This window comes from Danio rerio, chromosome 16 (genome assembly GCF_052040795.2).
Source record: "Danio rerio strain M-AB ecotype USA chromosome 16, GRCz13ab, whole genome shotgun sequence".
Classification (NCBI taxonomy): Eukaryota; Metazoa; Chordata; class Actinopteri; order Cypriniformes; family Danionidae; genus Danio; species Danio rerio.
The window spans coordinates 35,090,151-35,113,590 of record NC_141036.1 but is presented as its reverse complement, the minus strand read 5'-3'; the positions used below and the strand labels follow the sequence as shown (position 1 = coordinate 35,113,590).

The following is a 23,440-nucleotide window of genomic DNA, read 5'->3' as shown; positions in this document are numbered from 1 at the left end:
AAAATATCAACGTTGTTATTGGACATCAAATTAAAGTTGTCCTTATATGCTGGCGAGACATTGAATTTTGGTCAGCTGACATCACAACCTAAATCCAACCTAATATTAACATCTTATGATGTTGTGTGCCTGCTGGGATGCCTTATCCCTTGTTTTCACTTCAATGTTGGAAGGAATGCACACTATACAAGACAGTGAAATTCTAAGAAGTTTTGTCCTCATTTTTGTGTCTCTAACATTTTGAAAATCATATAAAATGTAAAAGATCTTTTAGTGTATACCCAGCCTAAAATAACTTTTTTCTAGAATAAAAAACTCTCACTGACTCCCAAAATATTAAAGAGATGAAATGAAAATCCTGTCATCATTTACTTTCCCTTGGCTTGTTCCTAACTCATTTAACTTTCATTCTTCTGTTGAACACACAAGATATTTGCCGGATACCTGTAAACTTCCACAGTAAACTTTCTTCAAAACATCTTCTTTTTTTGTTTTACTGAAGGAAAAACTAATAATTTCATTAATTATTAAATTTAATAACTTAAAGTGCATTTTTATTTTTTGGTGAACTATTCCTTTAACAAGCCCTCTTGAACTTTAAAATATGTCTCTTACAACCCCTTTTTTCATCACTTTTATCAGTTTCTTCATGCTCTACATCAGTTTTGCTGGACTGCTCAGCGTGGTACAGAAATATTACGGAAAAAAAGTATGAGAATAAAAAAGTATTTGAAAAGATGAAGGAAAACATCTTAAAGTAAGGTGTAAAGATGGCATTTGCTTGTCTGAGAATTTAATATGTGTAAATTCCAACACAATCTCACGGCAATTCGTAACTTTTTCATTTAGTGGCTAATTCGTATGAATTCGTACAATCTAATTCATACAATTTAGTACGATTTGCTTATCCCCCAATGACGGTTGGGGTTAGGGGTGGGGTTAGGTGCCACGCCTCCTTTTTAAAATCGTACCATTTTGTACGACTGAACTCGTACAAATTCGTACGAGTTAGCCACTAAACTGGTAAACGTAAAATACTTACGTTTTCTCGTGAGATCAGGCTGGTAAATTCACATTTATAATATGAGATAATATGAGAGCATTACATTGTATGTTGTTAAGTCATTTTAAAGAACACTAAGAATCTCCTCTTTTTGTAGGTCTGGATTGGTTGTGGTGGTGGTTCGGGTCTCAGTAAGGTTGTGGGGAAGATCTTGGTGTTGGACTCTGAGAGCTTGGAGGTCGAGAAGGAGCTGGAGGCTCATGAAGACAGTGTTCAAGTGCTGTTCTCAGTTGAGGACCGATACGTACTCAGTGGCTCTGCAAAACTTGAAGGCAGAATCGCCATCTGGAGGGTTGATTAAACAGACTTAAAGTTAAGTCTTTGAGGTCTCAGCTTCACAAATACAGGTGCGTCAAGATTTGAAGCATGCAAGTAGTTTCTCAGGTCTCTTTTTTAGGGTCAAGGACATTTCTATGGACACTTAATTTAACTCTTTAATGTTTGTTTCTCAGAAAATGAAAGTGAAAGACAGGTTTATTTTGTAAATATTTTATTTGTAAATGATGTTCACATTCTGCAACTGAGTTAAAGGGAATGTGAACAACAACAAAAACAAGATTTACTCAGTTTTTTATACCACAAATGCTTTCAAACCACAAGATTTTTTCTTCTGGTGAACACAAAAGACAATATTTTTTAAAATGTAGCGATTGACATCTATAGTATTTGTTTTTCCTGGAATACCAGTAGTTACTGGGTCCAACATTCCTCAAAATATCTTCTTTTGTGCTCAACAGAAAAAAGTATAGGCTGTTAATTATGATTCATGTCAGTAAGGGAGTGAACCTAATACTACAAGGCTGTTTGTTACAAGAAAAACAAAACGATTGCTATGTTCTTGAAGCATATATTCCACTTGGGGAATATGATTGCTTAGATCTCATTTATTTCTTTGGAAGGATATGTCTGTAAAGTCTTATGTAAAAAACATAAATAACAGTTTATTATTTCATTGTGAATGAATCTGAAAGCTCTCAGTCTTTTGGAATATATTTTTTTTAAACTGAAAGGAGTTGCCTACACAATTTCCTGAAAAGCAGTGGATCAAAGGGAAGTGAGGTCCAAACTGCAGCTCTGCCTGAGGATGGACTGCAGCCATAATGAAGAGATTGTGTAACACTCTGCCAGTCCTTGCACTGTTTTTGGAGTGGCTCGTATCGTTGTGTGAAATCCTCTTTAATAGAAAATGCTGTCTGGATTTTTGTTATCGTCTCTGTGTTTATTTCATATGTTTTGAGGGAAACTTTCTTGCAGAATATATTGGCAGAAATATCTTGGATGTATTTTGCGAGCATATATAAGTCAATCCCTCACAAATCTACTTTTTAAATTCACATTTTTAATAGGAATCTATATAATATTATATTTGTGCATATACATTAGATTAGTCAGTACTGAAGCCAAATCTGAAGCTAATCTAACAAAACAACTACAATAACCGTCCAAAAAATAGTACACCCAAATGTATATGTTATAGAAAAATCTTAAATACACATTTATAAAAAAAAGGAACAATCAAGAGAAGCAAAAAGTCTAAATTTTGTAGGTTGGAATTTGTTTGCAATATTTTGCTTGAATTTAATTGTATTATCTTTCAATTTCTAAATATGTTTTGGTGACTAAAATATTATTTGAATAAATATCTGTTTAATAGGTCTGTTTTGTTTAAATGCACCATTATTTTTTTTTTAAATATTTCCCAAATGATGTTTAACAGAGCAAGAAAATTTACACAGTATGTCAGATAATATTTTTTCTTCTGGAGAAAGTCTTTTTTTCTGCCGAAATAAAACAAGTCTTGTTTTATTTCGGCAGTTTTTGATTTTTTAATAGCTATTTTAATGTGGAAATTATTAGCCCCATTAAGCTATATTTTTTTTGATAGTCTACAGAACAAACCATCATTATACAATAACTTGCCTAATTACCCTAACCTGCCTAGTTAACCTAATTAACCTAGTTAAGCCTTAAATGTCACTTTAAGCTGCATAGAAGTGTCTTGAAACATATCTAGTTAAATATTATGTACTCTCGTCCTGGAAAAGATCAAATAAATCAGTTATTAGAAATGAATTATTAAACTATTATGTTCAGAAATGTGTTGAAAAAAATTCTCTCCATTAAACAGAAATTTGGGGAAAAATATACAGCAGGGCTAATAATTCAGGGGGGCTAATCATTTTGACTTTAACTGTATATAACTCTAAAGTGAAAAGCTAAATTCAAAATACATGCTTAAATCTAGTATCTGGGCTTTTTGTTATTGTATGGATCTACAGTGCTCAGCATAAATGAGTATATCACATTTTGATAGTTAACGTTTTTATCCATTTGTCAATGAGCATAAGCAATAATTTGTGGTGTATTTAAACAAAATGTTTTTATAAAATGGTTATATTCATTAAAATGAGTTTGGTCATCTAACGTCTTTAGCAATAGAAAGATAATACATTTGAATTTAAACAAGCAAATAAATTCAATTCAATTTCATATTTTGTCATGTTGCACTTATTTTTTTCCTTTATTAAAATTGTATTAGATTTTTTCCACAACACATTGATTAAAGTGTACTAATTTGTATTGTTTTATTAATTAATTTATTTTTTTAAAATTAAGTACAGATTTGGCTTTGGTACTGACTAATCTAAAACACCCTATAGATAATATTGAAGATGTGTGAGGGGTGTACTGAGCACTGTATGTTTATTTTATATCAGAAAAGTTTGTGGGGGATCTCATAAAGAAACTGTCTGGGTCATAATTTGAAATTATTTAAAACATAAAGAATAAAGCACTTTTTCACATTTGTTTGCATTTTGACATTATTTTCATAACTGTTAAACAGAATTCAAACATTTGTTTGTAGAAAATTAAATAAAATAAATAAGTATATACATATTGTGTACTGATATAAAAACTACTTTCTTGGATTTAATATTTATTGTATTAATAATATGAGAAAATAAATTAAAATGTGATTGAAAAATAAATGCATAAATTAAAAAAATAGTAAATGTATAAGAAATAAAAAAGATTTCTATATAACTTTTTCTTTATTTTTTCTTTATTTTCTAACATGTTTATAAAACAATAAAATCAATAAAGTTGTTTTTTCTTATTTATTTAAATAAAACCTTTTTTAATATTTTTTCTTATATTATTATTATTATTATTATATTAAAATACTTTAGTGAGAGGAATTTCGGTGTAGAGCTTGCATGTTCTCCCCATGCAGGTTTCCGCCGGGTGTTCCGGTCCACATTCCAAAGACAGCGCTATAGGTGAATTAAATTAGCTAAATTGACTGTAGTGTATGTGGGTGAAAATGCAACAGTGTATGGGTGTTTCCCAGTGTTAGTTTGTGGCCGGAAGGGCATGCGCTGCGTAAAACACATGCTGGATAAGTTGGCGATTCATTCCGCTTTGGCAATTCTTGATTAATAAAGGGACTAAGCTAAAAAGAAAATGAATAAATAAAAGAATTTTAGTGAAAATCAATATTTTTTTCATTTTTGCATTTTTTTCAAACACTTTCACTGTTTTATGTCACATATTATAATGATAGTGACAGTGTAGAGTCAGTATTTGTCTTTAATATTCAAATAAAAATGACTTAATGAACATGGAGTGGCTGTGGAGGTGTTTGCGTAGGGCCCCTTGGCTGGATATGTGCCACCCCTGCAGAGAGCAGTGATTGGCTGATGTGCAGAACTGTGACCCCGGGGTCACTCATCTCACTGTTACACGTCACTGGAAGGAATTTTGGGATGTGTCTGAAAGACAAAGCCTGCACACATCCATCCTGTCCCAGCGTCCCTGGAGTGTGTGTGTGTAGGCGCACAGCACAGATCAGTGCATTCAGAGCTGCTGCGTGGCATTACAATTCATTTGTATAATTGAGATGCAAAATAAAAGAACACTGAATAATGGGGGAAAACATTGTGTTCTTTGAAATCAAAACAATATGAGTCATGTTGACAGGTACAGCCATAATGTAATTTGGAGGAATAAATTTGGTTTTCCTTTTGATGGCAACATTCCCAAATTAATTTGAAAATGAATCCACAGTTCAGTGTTTATGATCTGTCTATATATAGTCTGTTGTACAGGTTAGTTTTTCTGTCAGCAAATTCATTATTACCTAGTTAATATTTTAGTCTCAGGTCGAGTCAGCCATATTGGTGTGACCGATTCAGAACTGCAGCAGCATTGGGAAGCGCGAATCATTTTTCGAATCGGTTCGTTCAGCCGAGCCCTTCAAACGAATCGACTCACCAATTCTTTTGAGTCATCTTTCTAGAGAACGTGATTCTTTTCTAAGTCAACAGATTCAGCGATAGATTGTTAGGTTTTAAAGTGAGTTTAAATATGTTGTATTTGTTTATATGGCATATAAATGTTGATTTTGGTGCTTTTATTTGATATGCTCCCCCCATGTCACATATGATTATGAACTGTTGTTTAATTTATATAGAGCCCCCACATGAAATGTGTTAAATATATATGCATTATAACTTTAAATTAAGTCTTGTAGTTGTTGTTTTTGTTAAGCCAGAGCAGGAAAAATTGCGATTATCTAACAGAAAAAAAAATGAAGACATTAATATGAAAACAGTTAAAAGAGGGACTTTTAACACAAGTTACTTTAATTAGTATAGTAAATAGTACAGTAAATATGTAAAGTAGCATTTAATTAAATATTCATTTAAGTAATGTGATTAATGTAAGTAATGTATTTTTTTAAATGTATTGTTTAATTATGAATGTTTACTGATTCATTCATTCATTAATTTTATTGTCCTTTTAGTCCCTTTATTAATCTGGGGTTGCCATAGCGGAATGGACTGCCAACTTATCCAGCAAGTTTTTACGCAGCGGATGCCCTTCCAGCCGCAATCCATCTCTGGGAAACATCCACACACACACATTCACACACACACTCATACATGTCATTGAACTGTGGGGGAAACTGGAGCACCCTGAGGAAACCCACGCAAAGGCAGGAAGAACATACAAACTCCACACAGAAACGCCAACTTAGCCAAGGTTCGAACCAGCGACCTTCTTGCTGTGAGGCAACAGCACTACCTACTGCGCCACTGCCTCGCCATGTTCACATGTATTAAGTAAAATTATACCACCGGAATGTGCATCATTTCTTGGCTAGGGACACATTTTATATCTGAAAGCTGTTGTTAGCAAATCATAATAATAATCATCATCATCATCATCAACAAAGCAATACATCTACCAATGAAAATATAGTATTAAATTTGACATTGAAAACCATGCAACTACATAAACTGGAATTTGTTGTCAGTAGGGGTTTCCACCAGCTACCAGTTTCATCAGCTATATAGCTACCTGTTTCAAAACACAGCTTGAGCTGGTATTAGCTTGATTTTCCAGTAGGAATTAGTAATTACTATTTACAATTGGAATCATTTGAAAGTAAGTGGTGAGTAACTTTTCACTTTATGGGTGAACTATCTTTTTTAATTTCCAAAAGGTTACTTTAAAATAAGGGAATATATGAGCAAAAGATGCTGATGAAAAGTTAAGGAACGATAAAAATATGTCTTGGCTCCATGTTTTCCAAACGCGTTTGGAGTCGGTTCCACAGAATCATCAAAAAGATTCGGTTCAGCTTAATGATTCATTCGCGCTCGCTCATCACAAGCAAGCGAGAGTGAGAGCAAGAGGGAGGATTCCGGCTTCAAATCCACTACAGACCCCACGGAGCCTTGGACAGACCCGCAAACAGCGTTAACACTGGATACAAATCAAAGCTAAACACTGCGGATTATAAGCGGTCCATCAGGAGGGCTCGTTTTTGGAGACGTCCCATGAAAAGAATACGGTAAATCTGGGTTCTCCTTTAGAGTGCACATTTTACATTTGCTATAATAATTGCAATAACTGTGTTAGCCTGGTAGCATAGCGTAGGGGGCTCGTATCTGTGCACTTGGACCTGGAGAGTGGAGGTTTTCATGGGCCGTTCTGACATGTTGTGTTGCGTTACATTGTGAATGCGAGGCGTGTTATTGTATTGCAGCGTGCTTGGGATTCCCGTATCATTAGGAAATTACAGATAAAAGTCAGCCGTGCGCCGTTTTGCAGGACAAAAGTGCCCCTGGCAGTGCGAAAGAGGGTATACCTAGTCATTTCAAGCCAATCCCAGTGTTTTGTGCTCACGGGGTGTGCGTCGTGTCACGTTTTACAGCAATCTGTATGTTTAATAAGCCGGTGGAAATCTCTCGATCGCCGTTGGATTGTTGTGCTGAGTTTAGTGTGTTGTGTTTGGGGCTGTGTGTATTGATGTCAGACTGTTTCTGTTCACATGGTGAGCAGAAAACAATAACAAGAGACACACAATGCATTCAGTTGGCTTTACAGGTTTACTGTAGTAGAATTTGGTTATATTTGAGTGCTTGTAATATTTAATTTCTGGCTGTATGTGCAGCCATTGCGTTTATTTATTAGAAAGTCACCTGCTTCAGTCAATATACACAGAAGCGGTGTGTAATATCGCAGGTTGGTATTGTTGAATTTCACACAATTGAGGTAAAGTTGGTTTTATATTCGCACATTCAGAGTTTCCCCTTATTAATATATTTTTAGATAAGTATTGTTGGCAAATTTTTAATAGGGAAATCATATTAGCAACCAATGGCTATCAACATACAACATTGTTTACAGTCAATTAAATAGTGCTGTTGTTTTGAATTCATGCTACATGCTAGTGTATTTCAGACCAAATATTGTATGATAAACAATATAGGGACCATGTCACAAGTTGACATTGTTTAAAAATTGAACGAATGTGCGAATAAAAAGCCAACTTTACCTTAAAAATGGAATACTATATAAATGCAGGTTAACTATGTTTGTTTATTATGTCCACCCTATACACAACTCCTGATTTTGATGGTAATGCAATAATGCTCGCCGTTTGTGCTTTGAACAGTAATTATTGTGAAAAACGCTATAAAATTAAACTTGAATTGAATTATCACTTAAAATTAAGGAGATAACCTGGAAAAGGACATGTTAGCAAGGTGAGAAATGTTGTATGAGATAAATGCTACAGCATTGAGGGAAAGTTGGTTTTATATTTGCACATTCGTTCATTTTGACAGCCTCCATGTTGTTTACCACACTACTTTGAATATTCAGTCTGAAATAGCATGTAGAAGGACTTTTAAAAAACATTAGCACAATTAAATTGTTGTACTTTGATTGTCACTCCCTGCTAATGATCTTCTAATTTAGAATTTGCAATGTTTATCTGTAATTATATTATTAAGTAGAAAGTTTAAATGTGCGAATGTAAAAGCAACTTTACCTGAATGCTGCATCACATTGTTGATTTGTTAAAGTTTTGTGCTTTGTTGCTTCTTTTTATGCTGACTTATCAGATTTGTGATTGAAGTGTTTTTTGTGTTTTGTTTTTATTTCCAAATTTACACTGTACAGGTGTCACAACAGCACATCTGAAGTGACAGTGACAGTTACTGTTTCTCTTTATGCACACTTTTTATTGCTGCTCAGAGGAAGTATAAATATATTTACACAGCCATTACTGATGCTCAGTTATGTCTGGCTGTTAATGCAGCATTACACTTGAACACTGTGTTTTATTAGGCATTGAACTGCCTTAAGGAGAACACTTGCCATAAAATCAACCTCAGAATGTTGTCAGAACACCATTTCGACAAACAGGTCTAAAATTGATTTTCTTTGAGTGCAAGTATGCTTATTTTCATTGAAACCAAGGTCTGCTGTTTTCTAAAACAGTAGGTCAGTCAGTTAGCAGCTACCGACGCTTAAAGGTTGGTGTCTGTCTAATAAAAAAAAAAACATACAAGCAAAACAAAATGAATACCTCAGTGCTATTTGCAGAGGGTGTGGGTTAAATGTAACAATGTTGTAAATAATAATCGTTTTTTTGCACTGACTAGTCATTTAATTTCAGATGTCACAGATTACATGCTGAACTCTGTACATACACATTAGGGCTGCACGATATTGGAAATATCTGATATTGCGATATAAATACAGTTTAAATAGCTGTATTTGATTTTTTTATATATAGTATTTGAGTACAAAAATTGAATAATTAATATGCCAAAAAATGCTTTTCTTAATTTTTGAAAATTGTATTTTTCTTGTTTCAAGTCCAAATATCAAAAAAATCTGAGACCAAAAAAAATATTGCTAAGTTTTCACAGACAGATAAAATAAGTGAAAATTGAGAGTTTCTTGTTTTAAGGAAATTATCTTCCTGTGGGTGGAAGTAAAATAAGCTTGTTATCACTTTAAAATGTAGCTATTTGGGCTAGAAACAAGACAGTTTCTAAGAATTTTTTTTTTTTTTTGCATAAATCATATAAATTCCATATAAATACAGTGATTAAATCAACACAATCTCACGGCAATTCGTAACTTTTTCATTTAGTGCCTAATTCGTATGAATTCGTACGATCTAATTCGTACAATTTAGTACGATTTGCTTATCCCCCAATGACGGTTGGAGTTAGGGGTGGGGTTTGGTGCCACGCCTCCTTTTTAAAATCGTACCATTTCGTACGACTGAACTCGTACGAATTCGTACGAATTAGCCACTAAACAGGCAAAACGTAAAATACTTACGTTTTTTCGTGAGATCAGGCTGGATTAAATACAATTCTGTAGCTCCTGTCAACTATTAATTAAGCCTCATTCACACTGCGAGCCACTTGCACTGGGAAATCGACAAGCGACCAATCATTTCTATGGAAAGTAAATCACTTTTGGTGACCTGCATGTATGCGATTGACCAGGTGGTGACGCAAGAAAGTTAAGAATCCTTCAACTTCAGGCAAATGAAGAACAACTTTCTTGAGCGACAGTCAATAGGAGCACCAGTGGAGCTCATGTGATCCTTTCTCAGCTTGTTTAGTTGCTGGTTGTATTCTCTGTGCTGTAGAGCAATACACAGACATGCATTTGCAGCAGGTTGCCACCCAGAGCGACAGACAGCTACAAAGTTGCAGCTAATAATAAGGCATAATTCAGATTGGACATTGCATATCTTTGCGATGTGACTTTTGCATATGTGCACATTGCGATATCAATGCTGTAACAATATATTGTGGAGCCCTATCACAGAAAATTTTGTTTGCCGGAGTTTTTTATTTGACTCATATTTTCAGTTTTTCCACAGACTAATACCAATTATGAGTCACCCAGAGCCACAGGTATTCATTTACTTTTGCCTTTGTGGGTTTTTTTTACCGTTTCTATTCGATAACTGTTGACTTTTTATTACAGTTGATGAATCAAAAAGGACTACAATTTCAGCAACTAAAAAACTTTAATATTCTACTTATGAAACTCTTGGACTGAAAATTCAGCTTAAGAGCAATTCTAGCGTTATGGATGTGACATTTGCAGTAAAAACTCAAAACATAAATTCACTTAGAATGCATAAATATGTTGACTGTATATTGAAATTTCTGTTTATATTTTGTAAATCAACTAAACACAGAGTTACAGGATCTGAAAATATCAATCTGTAGACATATTTAATATTGTAAATGAGAAAAATAAGCGTGTTATGAATGTGACCAACAAAGTCCGCGAGTTTTAAATCTACAACATACTTTGTAGAAATTCTGTGAATTTAACTGCACAACCTAAAAGAAACAAGTCTAATCAAAAGGATAAGAGTTGTCTTACTTTAGAACTAAAATGATTGATTTTATTTGACATTTTTGCATTTATGAGGAAAAAGCTTTGTTATAAACGTGACATCTCCCTGTTATGAATGTGAGAGATGTGAAATTGGCACTTGTATGGTAAATCAAATATAATTGTTTGAAAACAGAGATTTTTGAGTATTTTACAGGACTGTAAAATACAAGCCTAAGCAAACCATGTAGAAAGGCTTTCGCTTATTTGGTGAAAACTTGGGAAGGTTGACAGGGCTGGGCGATCAAAAACGGTATTGATATTTATTGACCGAACACCATTGTCAATATCAATTTAAAAAAAAAAAGTTTCAGTATAAAGGCTATAGTTTTATTAAAACGTGGCTGTTGAGTGCGCACTTTGGAAGAAATGGCAATAGTGTATGTTTATCATTTCCAATGAAGTCACGAAACTTGCACAATGCATGTATGGGAGTGACGCACACATGTTCTGCGGTGCACAAGTGATGTGCACATATTTTTCCAGCTGTATCTAGTTGAAAACATCAGAATTTTTCAGAAAACATCTGAATTTATATTGGTAGAACTAACCAATCTGCTTTGTATGAACACTAATAACCGTAGACTAATTACTTTAGACAAACACAGCACACACAAACACTGCAGTGCTTTTTACTTTTCTCCATAAACTTGCATCAGAGCGGCAGCAATGATTTGTCCATTTGTCATTTTCTGAAAACTGTGGATTGTCGCCTAGTTACAAGAGACGCTAGAGGAGCGCGAGTGCAAAGTCCATTGTAAATGGTCAAGGAAACCACTTGCGCACGCGTGTCACTTCAGGTCAAAAAAACAATGTGCGAAAACAAGTGCTGTGGCTAGCAGCAGTGAGGAGATTGTAAATAAAAAGCATGTAAGGATGTCACCAGAGTGGCTTTTTGGTTTCTTTTCTTGTGCATCCCAGTCACTGGCACCCCATCTAAAAGATTTTTTTAGCGTAGGGGGTAATGTACTTATTCAACTTCACAATTTGTAATGTTGAAGCATGCATTTGAGTAATGATGGTTCAGATTTGATCATCATAATTTGTTTTGTTTACAGAGTTTGAGGTATACTGTATCATTATTATTCTCACTTTACAGATGTTGATCTACCTTAAAGTTTGCTTTGACTGTTCAGTATGTACGCTTTACCATTGCACACACTTTCTAACATTTTATTTATCAAGTTTAAGGGTCTCTTTAACACTTATTTTTTATACTTTATTTTATTATAAAGAGATCAGATATTTAGTTTAATTTTTTTTGTTTGTGACTATTAAAACTATTAACTATTAGTAATGTTGGTACATTAAAATAAAGTGGTTAATTAAAATCCTAATATTAATAAATGAATTGATAAAGTATTAAATAATTATCAATATCGAATGATATGAAACGTGATATCGTTATAATTTTTTTGCAACATCGCCCAGCCCTGGGTGGACATTTATATGCATTTTCTCTTAGATAAAAAAAAAAATTGGTTAACAATATCCCAGTTACATCAATGCATAAGAAAACTGAGTATTAATTTCACAGTGAAAGCTAAACGACATATAAAAACCTTGTGATATAACAAACTAATGATACTGAACCTGATTGCAATACAATGTTCCATAAAGCGGATTAACGGAAGTCAGTCACTAGTGTGTGTTCCCTCTTCACCGGCTTTTTATGGATGTTGACCAATCACAGCAGCCATCAGTGGTGGGTGGGGCTTCAGCAGGCATGTTTATGTGCAGGCATCAGAAACCTTTGCAGGTATTTTGTAGCGTTACGTCATTAGCACAGGTAAGGAGCGGTGAGGAAAGAGGCTCACAGAAATCCATCATGCAGTTTTGGAGTTTTCTAAGTTGTGGCACCGCAGGTACGTGGCTCTTCGTTATAGTGCTGACATTAATCACAAGGGCATTGTATAATGGTAATCATTCATTATTTACAAGCTCTTCCAAGACAGGAAGAGAGTCTCTAACAGCAGCTTAAGAGAGCTAGTGTCACATACAGTGTTTGTAAAAGTCCATCCAGGTGAATCGTCTCACTTGAAAACGTTACTTTATGTACTGCCATATGAGATCATCTATAAAACAAAGCGCATTTCTGTGCTTCGGGGTGGAGTATGGCCACCTCAAGCTATGTTTCATATTTCCAATGCAAATGTGATCGGAAGAACTCCAGGAGGCTTGGCTTGGTGCAGAGCTACGCTTGAGGCTATGTTTTTTTGCATGAAATTTGTCCTCAGATCTAAATAAATAAGGTGCGCTTACCCATTTTTATTGTCATTTCTTAATGTACTTGTTCCTGCAAATATTTAGCTGAGGTAAATTTAGATATTTAGGTTATTTAATGATATGATGAGGATGTTGTAGTTTAGCTTGTGCATTTTTTACAAGACAGTTAGTGTAGTTTATCTGTGTGATAGTTGGGTTTTGTTTTATAAACGTCGTCCGCCATATGTTGGATATGTGTAATGCATTGCAACATTTGTTTAGAACAAATTCCTGTGTTTTTGACAAGTCTCAACATAGCTTCAGTGCGCTGCAGGTATTGGAATGATCTAGCAGACAAGCTCGCTCGTAGCAAATGTTGATTAAATCAGCTCTGATGCAAATGTTTGGAAGGAGAGTTAAGAGTCTTTTTTTTATTAACCTTCCCTTCAACTTGCATTGATGGATTGGGAAATATCATGGGTTAAATACAAGTTTATCTTCAGAATATCTTTTGATGATCACAAAGCTTCATTTTCACTCGATTGGTCTTTATTTTAAGATCAAAACCAAGGTTACATTCAGACATGTACAGTGAAAATGAACAGGGCTTTATTCTTGGAGCATTTCTAATCAGGTTTCGCATTGTTTGATGTGTAATCAGTGGTTGTTTATGGTCATTTTAAGGGTTGTAACAGACTGGCCTGGTTTTAATGCAACTATTTTTAATAAAGTGTGCTCACTCAGGGGCTTATGACTTATCATATGATATGTTATTTGAATCTTTATATAAACTTGTATAATAATTTAAATTGTTTTTCTGTTTTCCCCTGATAGTTTGTTTTTATTTTGCGCTTATGTAACTTATTGTGTACTTATAGGGTTGTGAAATTAAATATAATTTTACAGAGAAATAGAGATACAGAGAAATATTCTCTATTGCTCATCACTAATACCTTGCGGCTATAATACTGTTTTAAACAAACTTGGCCGTATTCAAGGAGATTTTAGTAACTTCATGCATATCACAGATGCAAGAATTCAAGAAAGCCACTTTAAATGTACTACCATTAATGTTTTGTTTTTTAAATTGAAGTTAGTTTGTGATGTTTTTGAAAAGATGCATTATTAAACTGAATAAAGACTAGACAGTATTGACTTTTACATAATTTTAAAAGAAAAAAATTAATTTAAAATAAATGCTGCTCTTTTGAACTAAGTATATTCACACAAAAATTCAGAAAAGAATAAGTTTTTTATACAAAAAAATAATCATCACAGCTGTATTTAACACTTGTGTTTTAAAGCCTGTGTTTTTAAGCATTTCAAGAGTTTAATGCATTGATCAACAAGAAATTTAAATTATTTAATTATTTATATAATAAAGACTATTTTTTATGGCATCATTTAAATTCTGTACCCTTGATTACTATTATAATATGATAGTAGTTAATATTGGGCTTGCATAGACCAATATTTTGCCTGCATGGATGAATATTTGAATGTTACCATGACTCTCTGTCCAGAAATGTATTGGTGATGAAAATCCAGTTTTTCCAATACCTGAAGTGCAGCTCAAGCGGAGTACTGGACTTGTCAGGTGTATATTATTATAGCAGGACTGGATGAGGGGAATGTGGATTTATTCGGCTCTACCAGGCCTCAGGCTCTGTCTCCTCTGAGCTATTCATTAGGGGAATTATTCTGGGCAGCTTTTAGGCCATAGTGTGACATGGTGACATTTTTTCCCCGTTATCATTGCTATTGATTGGCAGAGGCCTGCGCTCTAAACTGTTTTAGAACAGTTGAGGGCTTCATTCTGTTATATTGCAGAGTGACAGGGGTCAACGCATGTATAGCAGCGATGAGACAGTTCTGTCTGAATGATTTATTTTTTTTCAAGACAAATTTAACTTGTTTTTTTTTTTTGAGACGGTTCTTATAGATAGCACATCATCCGAGCATCGTCCAAAGCATAGCAGGATATTTAGCATTAGACTTTTTACAGGTTCTTAGAGAGGTTTTGTTTTTTGTTTTGTTTTGTTTTGTTTTTTTGTTTCTGGTTCTGTTCTGTTTTCGTTTTGTTTTCTGTTTTGTGTTCGTTTTGTTTTGTGGATAACAGAATAGCAATATTTTGCATTAGACTTTGAGAGGTTCTTAGAGAGGTTTTGTTATGTTTTGTTTCTTTTTATTTCTGTTTTGTCCTTTTGGTTTGTGTTTTGGTTTGTGGTTTGGTTTGGTTTTTGTTTTCTGCTTTTTCAGATAACAGAATAGCAATATTTTGCATTAGACTTAGAGGTTTTGGTTTGTTTTGGTTTAGTTTGTTTTGTTTTGGTTTAGGTTTTTTTTTATTTTTTATTTTTATTTTTTTATTACATACTTCCAGGGCTGTTTATATCGAAGTTTATATTTAGTCTCACCATGTTGGTGTTTCGTAACATCAAATTTTTACGAGGTGGGTCATTAGCCCAATCTTTAACCCCCACCAGACAATTTACCTTATACCCAATTCACCTATACCGCATGTCTTGGGACTGTGGGGGAAGCCGGAGAACTCGGAGGAACTCCGGCGAGCACGGGGAGAACATGCAACACAGAAATGCCAACTGACCCAGGCGAGGCTCAAACTAACAACCTTCTTGCTGTAAGGTGACAGCACTATCTTAATAGTTCTTTTTTTTTTTCTTTTTTTTTTCACGGTTTTCACCTTTATTAGATAGGACAGTAGAGAGAACTGATAGGAAAGCAGCAGAGAGAGGGGAGGGGTCGTCATAGGGACGCAAGGCAGAATCGAACTCGGGCCGCCGTGAACACAGGAGTGCATGTGTCAACGCACCAACCACTACACCACTGGCGCCAACATTAGTTCTTATTTTTAATTATTAGTTTGAGTTTGAACTAGGGTAGGGCGATACAGCAAAAAATATCACAATACAATAATTCATATAATTCAATATCAAAAATCATTGAATAAAAAAAAAATCAATTTTGATAAAAAGTCCACTATAATTTTTTATTTTTAGTTAACCACTTTATTTTAATTTACTGACTTTACTAAGGCAGACAGTTTTAATAATTAAAAACAAAAACATAAAATATATTGTCTCTTATTTTATAATAAAATAAACATAAGTGTTACAGAAAATGTTTTCAACTACAGTAGATGTACCTATAGAAAATGCAAGCGCATAGGGAGCGACGTGCATGTGGTGTGCTCCATTGGAAATGACAAACATGCACGGCCCCTAAGCTTATTAGTATTTCTACCAAGTCGCACGCTCAGCCAGCCACACTTTAATGAACTATAGCAGTCAATTATTTTTTTAATCATAATTGACAATGATGTTCAATCAATAAATACTAATACTGTTTTATCACCCAGAACTAGTTTTATATTTATATTATAATACCTATATTATTAAATGTGTATGTGTTAGTTTGAATGTTTATTTGTGATTTACTTTAGTACATTTTAGGTTAAACTATAAGCAAAAATGGGAAATGTTGAGGAATGGCTGATTCCTCAAATGAACAGTTTATTTATAGATTTACATTTAGTTAATATCAACCCTCTACAGAAGCATCTATTTTGAGTAGATCAGAAGAATATATTAAAGACCCCCTGTGTTGAAAATCAAGTTTGTAAGATTGTTTGCATGTGTGTCTGGGGTTTTTAATATTCATTAAGAAACCAATCCGCATGCAAATTAATCAGTCAGAACTGCTAAGGGTATTCTCCTTAAAATTGCTGCAGATTAAATGCTCATTTCTTACTCTCAAAAACATAGAACAAAGCATTTCTGCTTGCTCATAAATCATCTCATTATAACAGACAAGCTTTAGATTATGTAAATAAGACATTAAGCAGCACTATATGTACTGTAGCTACAATCACAATAAAGAAGATCTTCTTAAAGATTGTAGTGAACTAAGATGGCTGCATGGCAGCTTTTTAGTGATTATAAAGGAAGCTTTTTTCCAGTACTTTCTAGCTCATAATCCATTTAGAAATTTGAACCAAGACTACTATTGTGTTAACTGCACTGTTTACTTTGGTTTTCTGAGTGAATGTGGAGCAGATTTAAAGGAATAGTGCACCTAAAAATACTAAACTTTTGTTTACGCTCAATTGTTTGTTTGTGAATTGCTTTTTTTCTGTTGTCTTGACATTCATAAAGAAAAGCTAGAAACCATATACATATTTAATAAAGTAGAAAACTATAGTCATTTGCCATTAAAGAATTCTGCAAAATATCTTCTTTTGTGTTCAACAGAAGAAAAAGACTGATGTAAAAACAAGTGGAAGTGGGTGAACAAAATGATGGCAGAATATAAATTTTGGGTGAAATGTCCCTTTAAAAAAAGGTCCCTGGTTTTAGCCTCGGCTGGGCCAGTTGGCGTTTCAGTGTGGAGTTTGCATGTTCTCCCTGCATTCATGTGGGTTTCCTCCGGGTGCTCCGGTTTCCCCCACAGTCCAAAGACATGGGGTACAGGTGAATTGGATAAGCTAAATTGTCTGTAGTGTATGTGTGTGAATGAGTGTGTATGGATGTTTCCCAGAGATGGGTTGCAGCTGGAAGGGCATCCGCTTTGTAAAAACATATGCTCGATAAGTTGGCGGTTCATTCCGCTGTGGCGACCCGACCCAAGATTAACAAAGGGACTAAGCCGAAAAGAAAATGAATGAATGAATGAATGAATGAATGTCCCTTTAAGACATTACTTTCAGGAAGAATTTGTTTATTTATTTTTTATAATAATATTATTATTATTATTATTATTATTATTTACATTTTTTGTGTTATTTTGATAGCCAAATGTAAGTTATATTAAGTGATAATGTTTAGTGACTACAGGAAGAGCTTAAAAATATCAAAGGGATCAAATCAAGATGTACAAGGCACTATAAAGGTAATAAACCAAAGATATTTTGACTGAATGTTAGGAACGGCATGATTTTTAGATGAACTGTCCCTTCAAACCATCAATCTTAAACCTCAGTCATCCTGTATTGATTTAAAGTCCTTTCGCCTAAAATCTACTCCTTAAAACTGTTCTGCGTTCAGCCTCTGTCAGTCAGTGGCAGCAGCGTGATGAGTCTTTATGGCAGTGTCACAGGCTCGTCTCAGTGACTGCTGAGAGGAGCGATAAGAGGTTAAGAACGGGTGAATTTGTGCGCTGTTAGCAGAGGGAGGTTTTTAGAGGAGTTTGCACTGGATGTCTTTTGTAGATGCTGTTTGGAGGGTTAATCCTCTCCTCTCTGTCTCTCAATCTTTCTGTTCTTCCTCCCCTGTGGCTTACTAGACCTCCGCTCTGCTCTTCTAGCCTGAGTCGAACACTTTTTCTCTCTGTCAACCTTTTTAGCTTTCAAGATAATTTGAAAGCTTTCAAGAAAATTCACTAGATTTACAACATTGATGTTTAGTTTGTCAAGATTGTATGCTTGTGTTTGTTTTTTTTTTTTTTTTAGAGGTGAGATGGTTCATAGAATTGTTGATTCGGTTTTTGAATCATGGTTTGATTTGGTTTACATTGTAAAAAAAAAAAATATATATTAACTCTTAAAAAAAATACATCAGCATAAAATACAAAGCCTTATAATTTACAGTTTACATTATTTACACTACTATTATATAACATTATTTTCACAACCATATAATCCAATCACTGAAAGAACTGAAAAAAATTCTGATACAGCAAGTAGAGAAATGGTTAAATCCTATCCCTGGTGATAACACTTGCTTCCATTTCAATTGCTTAAAATTTATATTAATTAATAATAATAAACATGATCTGTTATACATGTGCAAACAAATCGTGACAAGAGAACCTGATGTTTTGTTGTTGTTGTTTTTTTCCAAATGACCATCCCATCCCTGCTTTTTATGTATATTTCGCATATCTGATAATACAAGTTCATGTAAAAAATAAGAAAAATAATTATCTTTCTCTCTAATTTCAGTTCAATGTAAACTTAATTTATTGGCATGTTGCAAATGTATTGCTAAAGCATTTGTAATATTCACAATAGAACTTATCAAATCAAATTCGATCAACATTTTAGAATTCATTATAGAACAACAGTCTAGAATTAAGTTTTTGTGTGATTTTTGTGTAATGTTTTATTGGTCTTCTCCTTGTTTTTGTGACAGGCATCAATCTGTTGTGCCGCTAGTATTATAAAACCGTTTTTTCCCCTTCACCTAGTTCATATTAAAGTTGGATTTCATTATTTAACTTGAATTGCCCTGATAGTTTGGACAGCGGGGTGAGAAAGTGTTGCTCTGTCTCAACCTTTGCTTGGTCACTTCTCTCTCTCTCTCTCTCAACCTTTCTCTCTCTCATGAGTCACAACTTATTGGCAGTTTTCAGTAAAATCTAGAATGCTTATCTTTTCGTTATTTCAATCCTGTGGATGATTTGGCTGTGGATGATTTAACCATTTATTTCCATCAGTTATAGTGGCACTTTGTGTGAATTTTTAGAAAACATACAACATAAACTGCTCCTTAGCAAAGGTTAGTCTAGTTGTTAGATTCTTTCTTCTAGTGAGAGGTTTGCTCAGCTCAGTACTCAGTGGCTTATAGAACAAATTCTCTTAAACGTCAAGGCGCTGAACGTTGACACAGATTCTGTCAGAGCTGAATTTGTGAGGAATTCCAGCTGCATTGATCTACCGATTGACCATTGAGATTGTCTACATTTATCCTATGCTCTCATATGACAACCAGACTACATGGTGAAACAAAATCTTATATCAGATGATAGCTGATATATGCCTCTCAATAAATTGTTCTTGGTCACCCTGAGCTTTAAATGTAGAATGTTTCTAATCCTAATTTTCACTTTTTCACTAGTGTTATTTTTTTTTTGCATAAAATTTTCTGAGTATCATAACTTGGCACCAGCTTTTCATAATAACAACTGATGTTCTCACAGAGCTTGTGCAAGATCATTTGGCTGTTGTTCAGGAACCAATAAAGGCATAATTGAGATATTGGCTGTCGTCCTTTAGCCTTGTGTGGTTTTGCTGCATAGATTTTTTAGTTTTTGTCTGAATATAGTCAGTCACATACTAAAGCTGGTCCAAGCTAGTCAATTATGCTTCATTTTGAGTTTCCAACTGCCCTGTAATCAACAATGGAGAACATACAGGTACAGCAGATCCTGTTTTTGCTTTTTGACATGTGGCTCTTTGGTACAAGGAGATGACAAGCTTTGTTTGAGCATTGATCATTGTTACATGCCGTCATCGATTTACAATGTTATGTTTTGGCTGTGTGTTTATAAATGGCACTTCATGTGTTGTAAGTTTCTAGTAGTATGATAACCTTGCACAAAAAAATCACAGTTTCACAGTTGCGAAATTTTGCGGTTCTTGCTTTTTTTATTTATTTTTTTATTCCTTGATTTTCCCACAAATTAAGGGTCTAGACGATTTCTATAACATCATCACGACACAGATTTACCCAAAACAAAGGTCATGTGAAAGCAAACAACCCTCGCTAAGCCAAGATTTTACAAACATCAGTATTGTAGGTGGCAGTATATACACGCTGGTCTGTAACTTGGCATTTAACCAGACTAAGAAGACATCGCACGTTAATGTAAGTGAGGGAAATTACTTAAAGACTTGATGCAGGCTCACCACATAACACAAGCATGGTGTCATGCCTCTTTCACACCACATGTGATAGCAGAGCTAAAACAGTGCATGCGCATGAGCAGCGCATGAGCAGAAGCTGTGAGCAGTGAGTTTCACATCAGCAGCATCTGCAGCACATACCTGTTTCAAGGCTGTTGCACAGATCCTTGTATTTCTTTTAACCTATCCACATATTTAAAAACATCAACACATCTTTTATTTTTTTTAATCTGTACTATGAGTCAGAGGGTTTAGATCTTTGAGCTGTTGTGCAGACACAATTTATACAGATTTATGGATACATTTTTTTTATCCTTTAGCAATGATATACTGTTGACATGCTGTTAATATAATGCAATGCATTGACAAATAGCTGTGAAAAAATAAATATCCTTGAAAAAAAAAACTTGTGGGCGCTTTAAATGTAACTTTTTTATTTGTATTTATTTTCTTATTAATATGCTAATGAGTTTAATTGTTATTTGATTACATATGAAATAATACTTAATTTCAATATTCCATGTAACAGATATGAGATAAGTACAAGATTCTGACGGTATAACCTTGGATAAAAATATCACGTTTTCACGGTATAACAAATTGTGATTATTGCTCTTAAATATATTCTTTTTTAATGTCTGGGTAAAAAAAAAATAAAAAATAAAAAAAAAAACATTTCCCCTTTGAACACAATATGTTTTATTTTTTGAAAGATTTATAATATTTTGGAGCAGTAAACATGTCAGGCTAAATAATTCAAAGTACTCATTGACTTCTGCTGTCTTCATTAGTTTCCAAAACACATTTCTTTACAGTTTAAAATGGCATCTTTGGATATTTTTTTCTGCTGGAGATACGGTTATCCCAAAAAAACAAACAAAAAGGTGTAAATAAAAAATCTTACCTATACCATAGGAATTGTATTACAGAACATTTTGGTGATTTTAAAAACCTTGACTTTTCCAAACCATGGTATACCTTGAAAGTGGTTATCGTCCCATGCCTAGTTACAAAACCCAATGTCTGGGTGTTGGAGTAATAAAAATATTTATAATAAAGACTTTTTGCTGTGGTATATTTTTATAGCAGATCAACGCAAAATAATGCTGCAAATATTGCCACAAAAATCTGAAAAAAATTCCTGAAAATTTCTGGAGGGACTGCACAGTATCATGGTGTTGTAATTATTGCTATAAAATTTGTTTATTTTAAATGTGTAAGTAAAAAAACGACATCTTTTCCCCAATATATTTTGTTTTAAGAAACATTTAAAATATTTTTGGAACAGTAAACAAAGCATATCAGGCTAAATAATTAATAATAAATCATTGACTTTGTCATCTTTATTAGTTTTAAAAATACAGATTTTCTTTTCAACTTGAAAAGTTTTGGCAGTTTTGAGAATCTTTATTTTCTTTGCATATAAAGAAAGCCACTGCACTGTTCAGGTCCAGAGCATGCTCGGATGTTGGTGTCGTGGGCTGACCAGTAGCTCTTGGTGTGAATGGTCATGTGCTGCTGGAGATACTGTGGCCCTAAAATAAAAATATATAGTCTTTGACAACAAGTAAAAAAAAAAAAACCTACATATACTACAGGAATAGTATAACAGAAAAGGTAACACTATAATAATGCTCCATTGGTTAATATATTTACTAACATTAACCAAGTATGAAGAATCTCATAAAGCTTTTATTACAACATGAACTAATGCATTATTAATCCAATGTTGTGCTTGTTAACATTAATTAATGCACTCAGAGTTTACATGAACTAACTTTTTAACTTAAATAACATTAACTAAATAACAAAGATGAATAAAACTATAATAAATGTACTACTAATTGTTTGTAGTAACTACATTAATTAACATTAACTAATTTAGTGTTACCACAGGAAATATAGGGGTTTTAAAACTGTGACTTTTCCAAACCGGTTCCAAACTGGTTATTGTCTCATGCCTGTGTCCGACAGTGGAAATGGATATAAATATGCATTGTAGTGTACTGTACTGAACCCTACCGTTCAGTGGAAACGAGCCATTTATAGATCTTTAGATGGTCTAGAACACAGGTGTTAATTCCAGTTCCTGGAGGGCCACAGCACTGCACAGTTTAGTTCCAACCCTGCTCCAACACACTTACCTTTAGGTTTCAAACAAGCCTGAAAGACTCAATTAGTTTGATCAGGTGTGTTTAATTAAGGTTAAAGCTAAACTGTGCAGAGCTGTGGCCCTCTAGGAACTGGAATTGATACCTGTGGTCTAGAATATGCCTGATCTGTTAGACCACCTTGTTCCATCAGCAAACCAGATGCTACGTTTCAAAAGCCTGTATAATATGGTGTGACATGGTTTTTCCTCACACAGCACAGAATGTTTTTGTCTTCTGTATATTTACTGAGGCATTTCGGTTATGCTCCTGTTGAAAGCGTTGCAGTGGAATGACTGGCAGTTTTCAGGATTGAACAGAGTCTCGGGCTGGTGGTGTGATGAATCAATCAGGAGATTATGTGAGCAATAACATCTCAGCCTCTTCTCCTGCTCTCACTCTGACAAATTCCTGTCAGTCTCACCGTCAGGCCCGGAGCTACAGCACAGCCCATCGCATTCGCAATAGACAGATGCTCTCCGCTTGGGCTCAGTTGTGACAATTTAGTGATCTTTCTTGTTCCTCGCAAACCATGGCTTTAGTCTTTGTCTTTCTTTCACAATTATGGTCTGTGCTGTGCTGTGTGAGGGTGAGATTGCCAGTTTAATAGCTGCCTGTATTTATATGAAGATCTCAGCTGCATTAACT

The 23,440-nt window shown here is 34.2% G+C and overlaps 2 protein-coding genes across 31 annotated transcripts in view; both read left to right on the top strand.

Moving 5' to 3' along the window:
• dennd3b (DENN/MADD domain containing 3b) overlaps positions 1–6,209 on the top strand; it is a 38,731-nt gene extending 32,522 nt beyond the window's left edge. For 3 of the 6 annotated variants that reach the window (XM_087287215.1, XM_087287216.1, XM_087287219.1), the window contains 2 exons: positions 1,161–1,410; positions 5,871–6,209. In XM_087287215.1, coding sequence (XP_087143341.1) covers positions 1,161–1,364 — 204 coding nt within the window. In that variant the 3' untranslated portion in view covers positions 1,365–1,410; positions 5,871–6,209. Of the gene's footprint in view, positions 1–1,160; positions 2,261–5,870 lie in introns of those variants that run through there. The other 3 variants (XM_087287214.1, XM_087287217.1, XM_087287218.1) reach the window with 2 other exon arrangements.
• A 552-nt stretch (positions 6,210–6,761) lies between these two features.
• Positions 6,762–23,440, top strand: part of ptk2ab (protein tyrosine kinase 2ab) — a 135,581-nt gene continuing 118,902 nt past the window's right edge. For 17 of the 25 annotated variants that reach the window (XR_015510205.1, XM_087285052.1, XM_087285050.1 and 14 more), the window contains exon 1: positions 6,762–6,923. Coding sequence is in view for 7 of the 25 variants with exons in the window: in XM_087285042.1 (XP_087141168.1) it covers positions 12,624–12,660 (37 nt within the window). In the remaining 18 variants the exon portion in view is untranslated. 25 annotated transcript variants of the gene reach the window in all.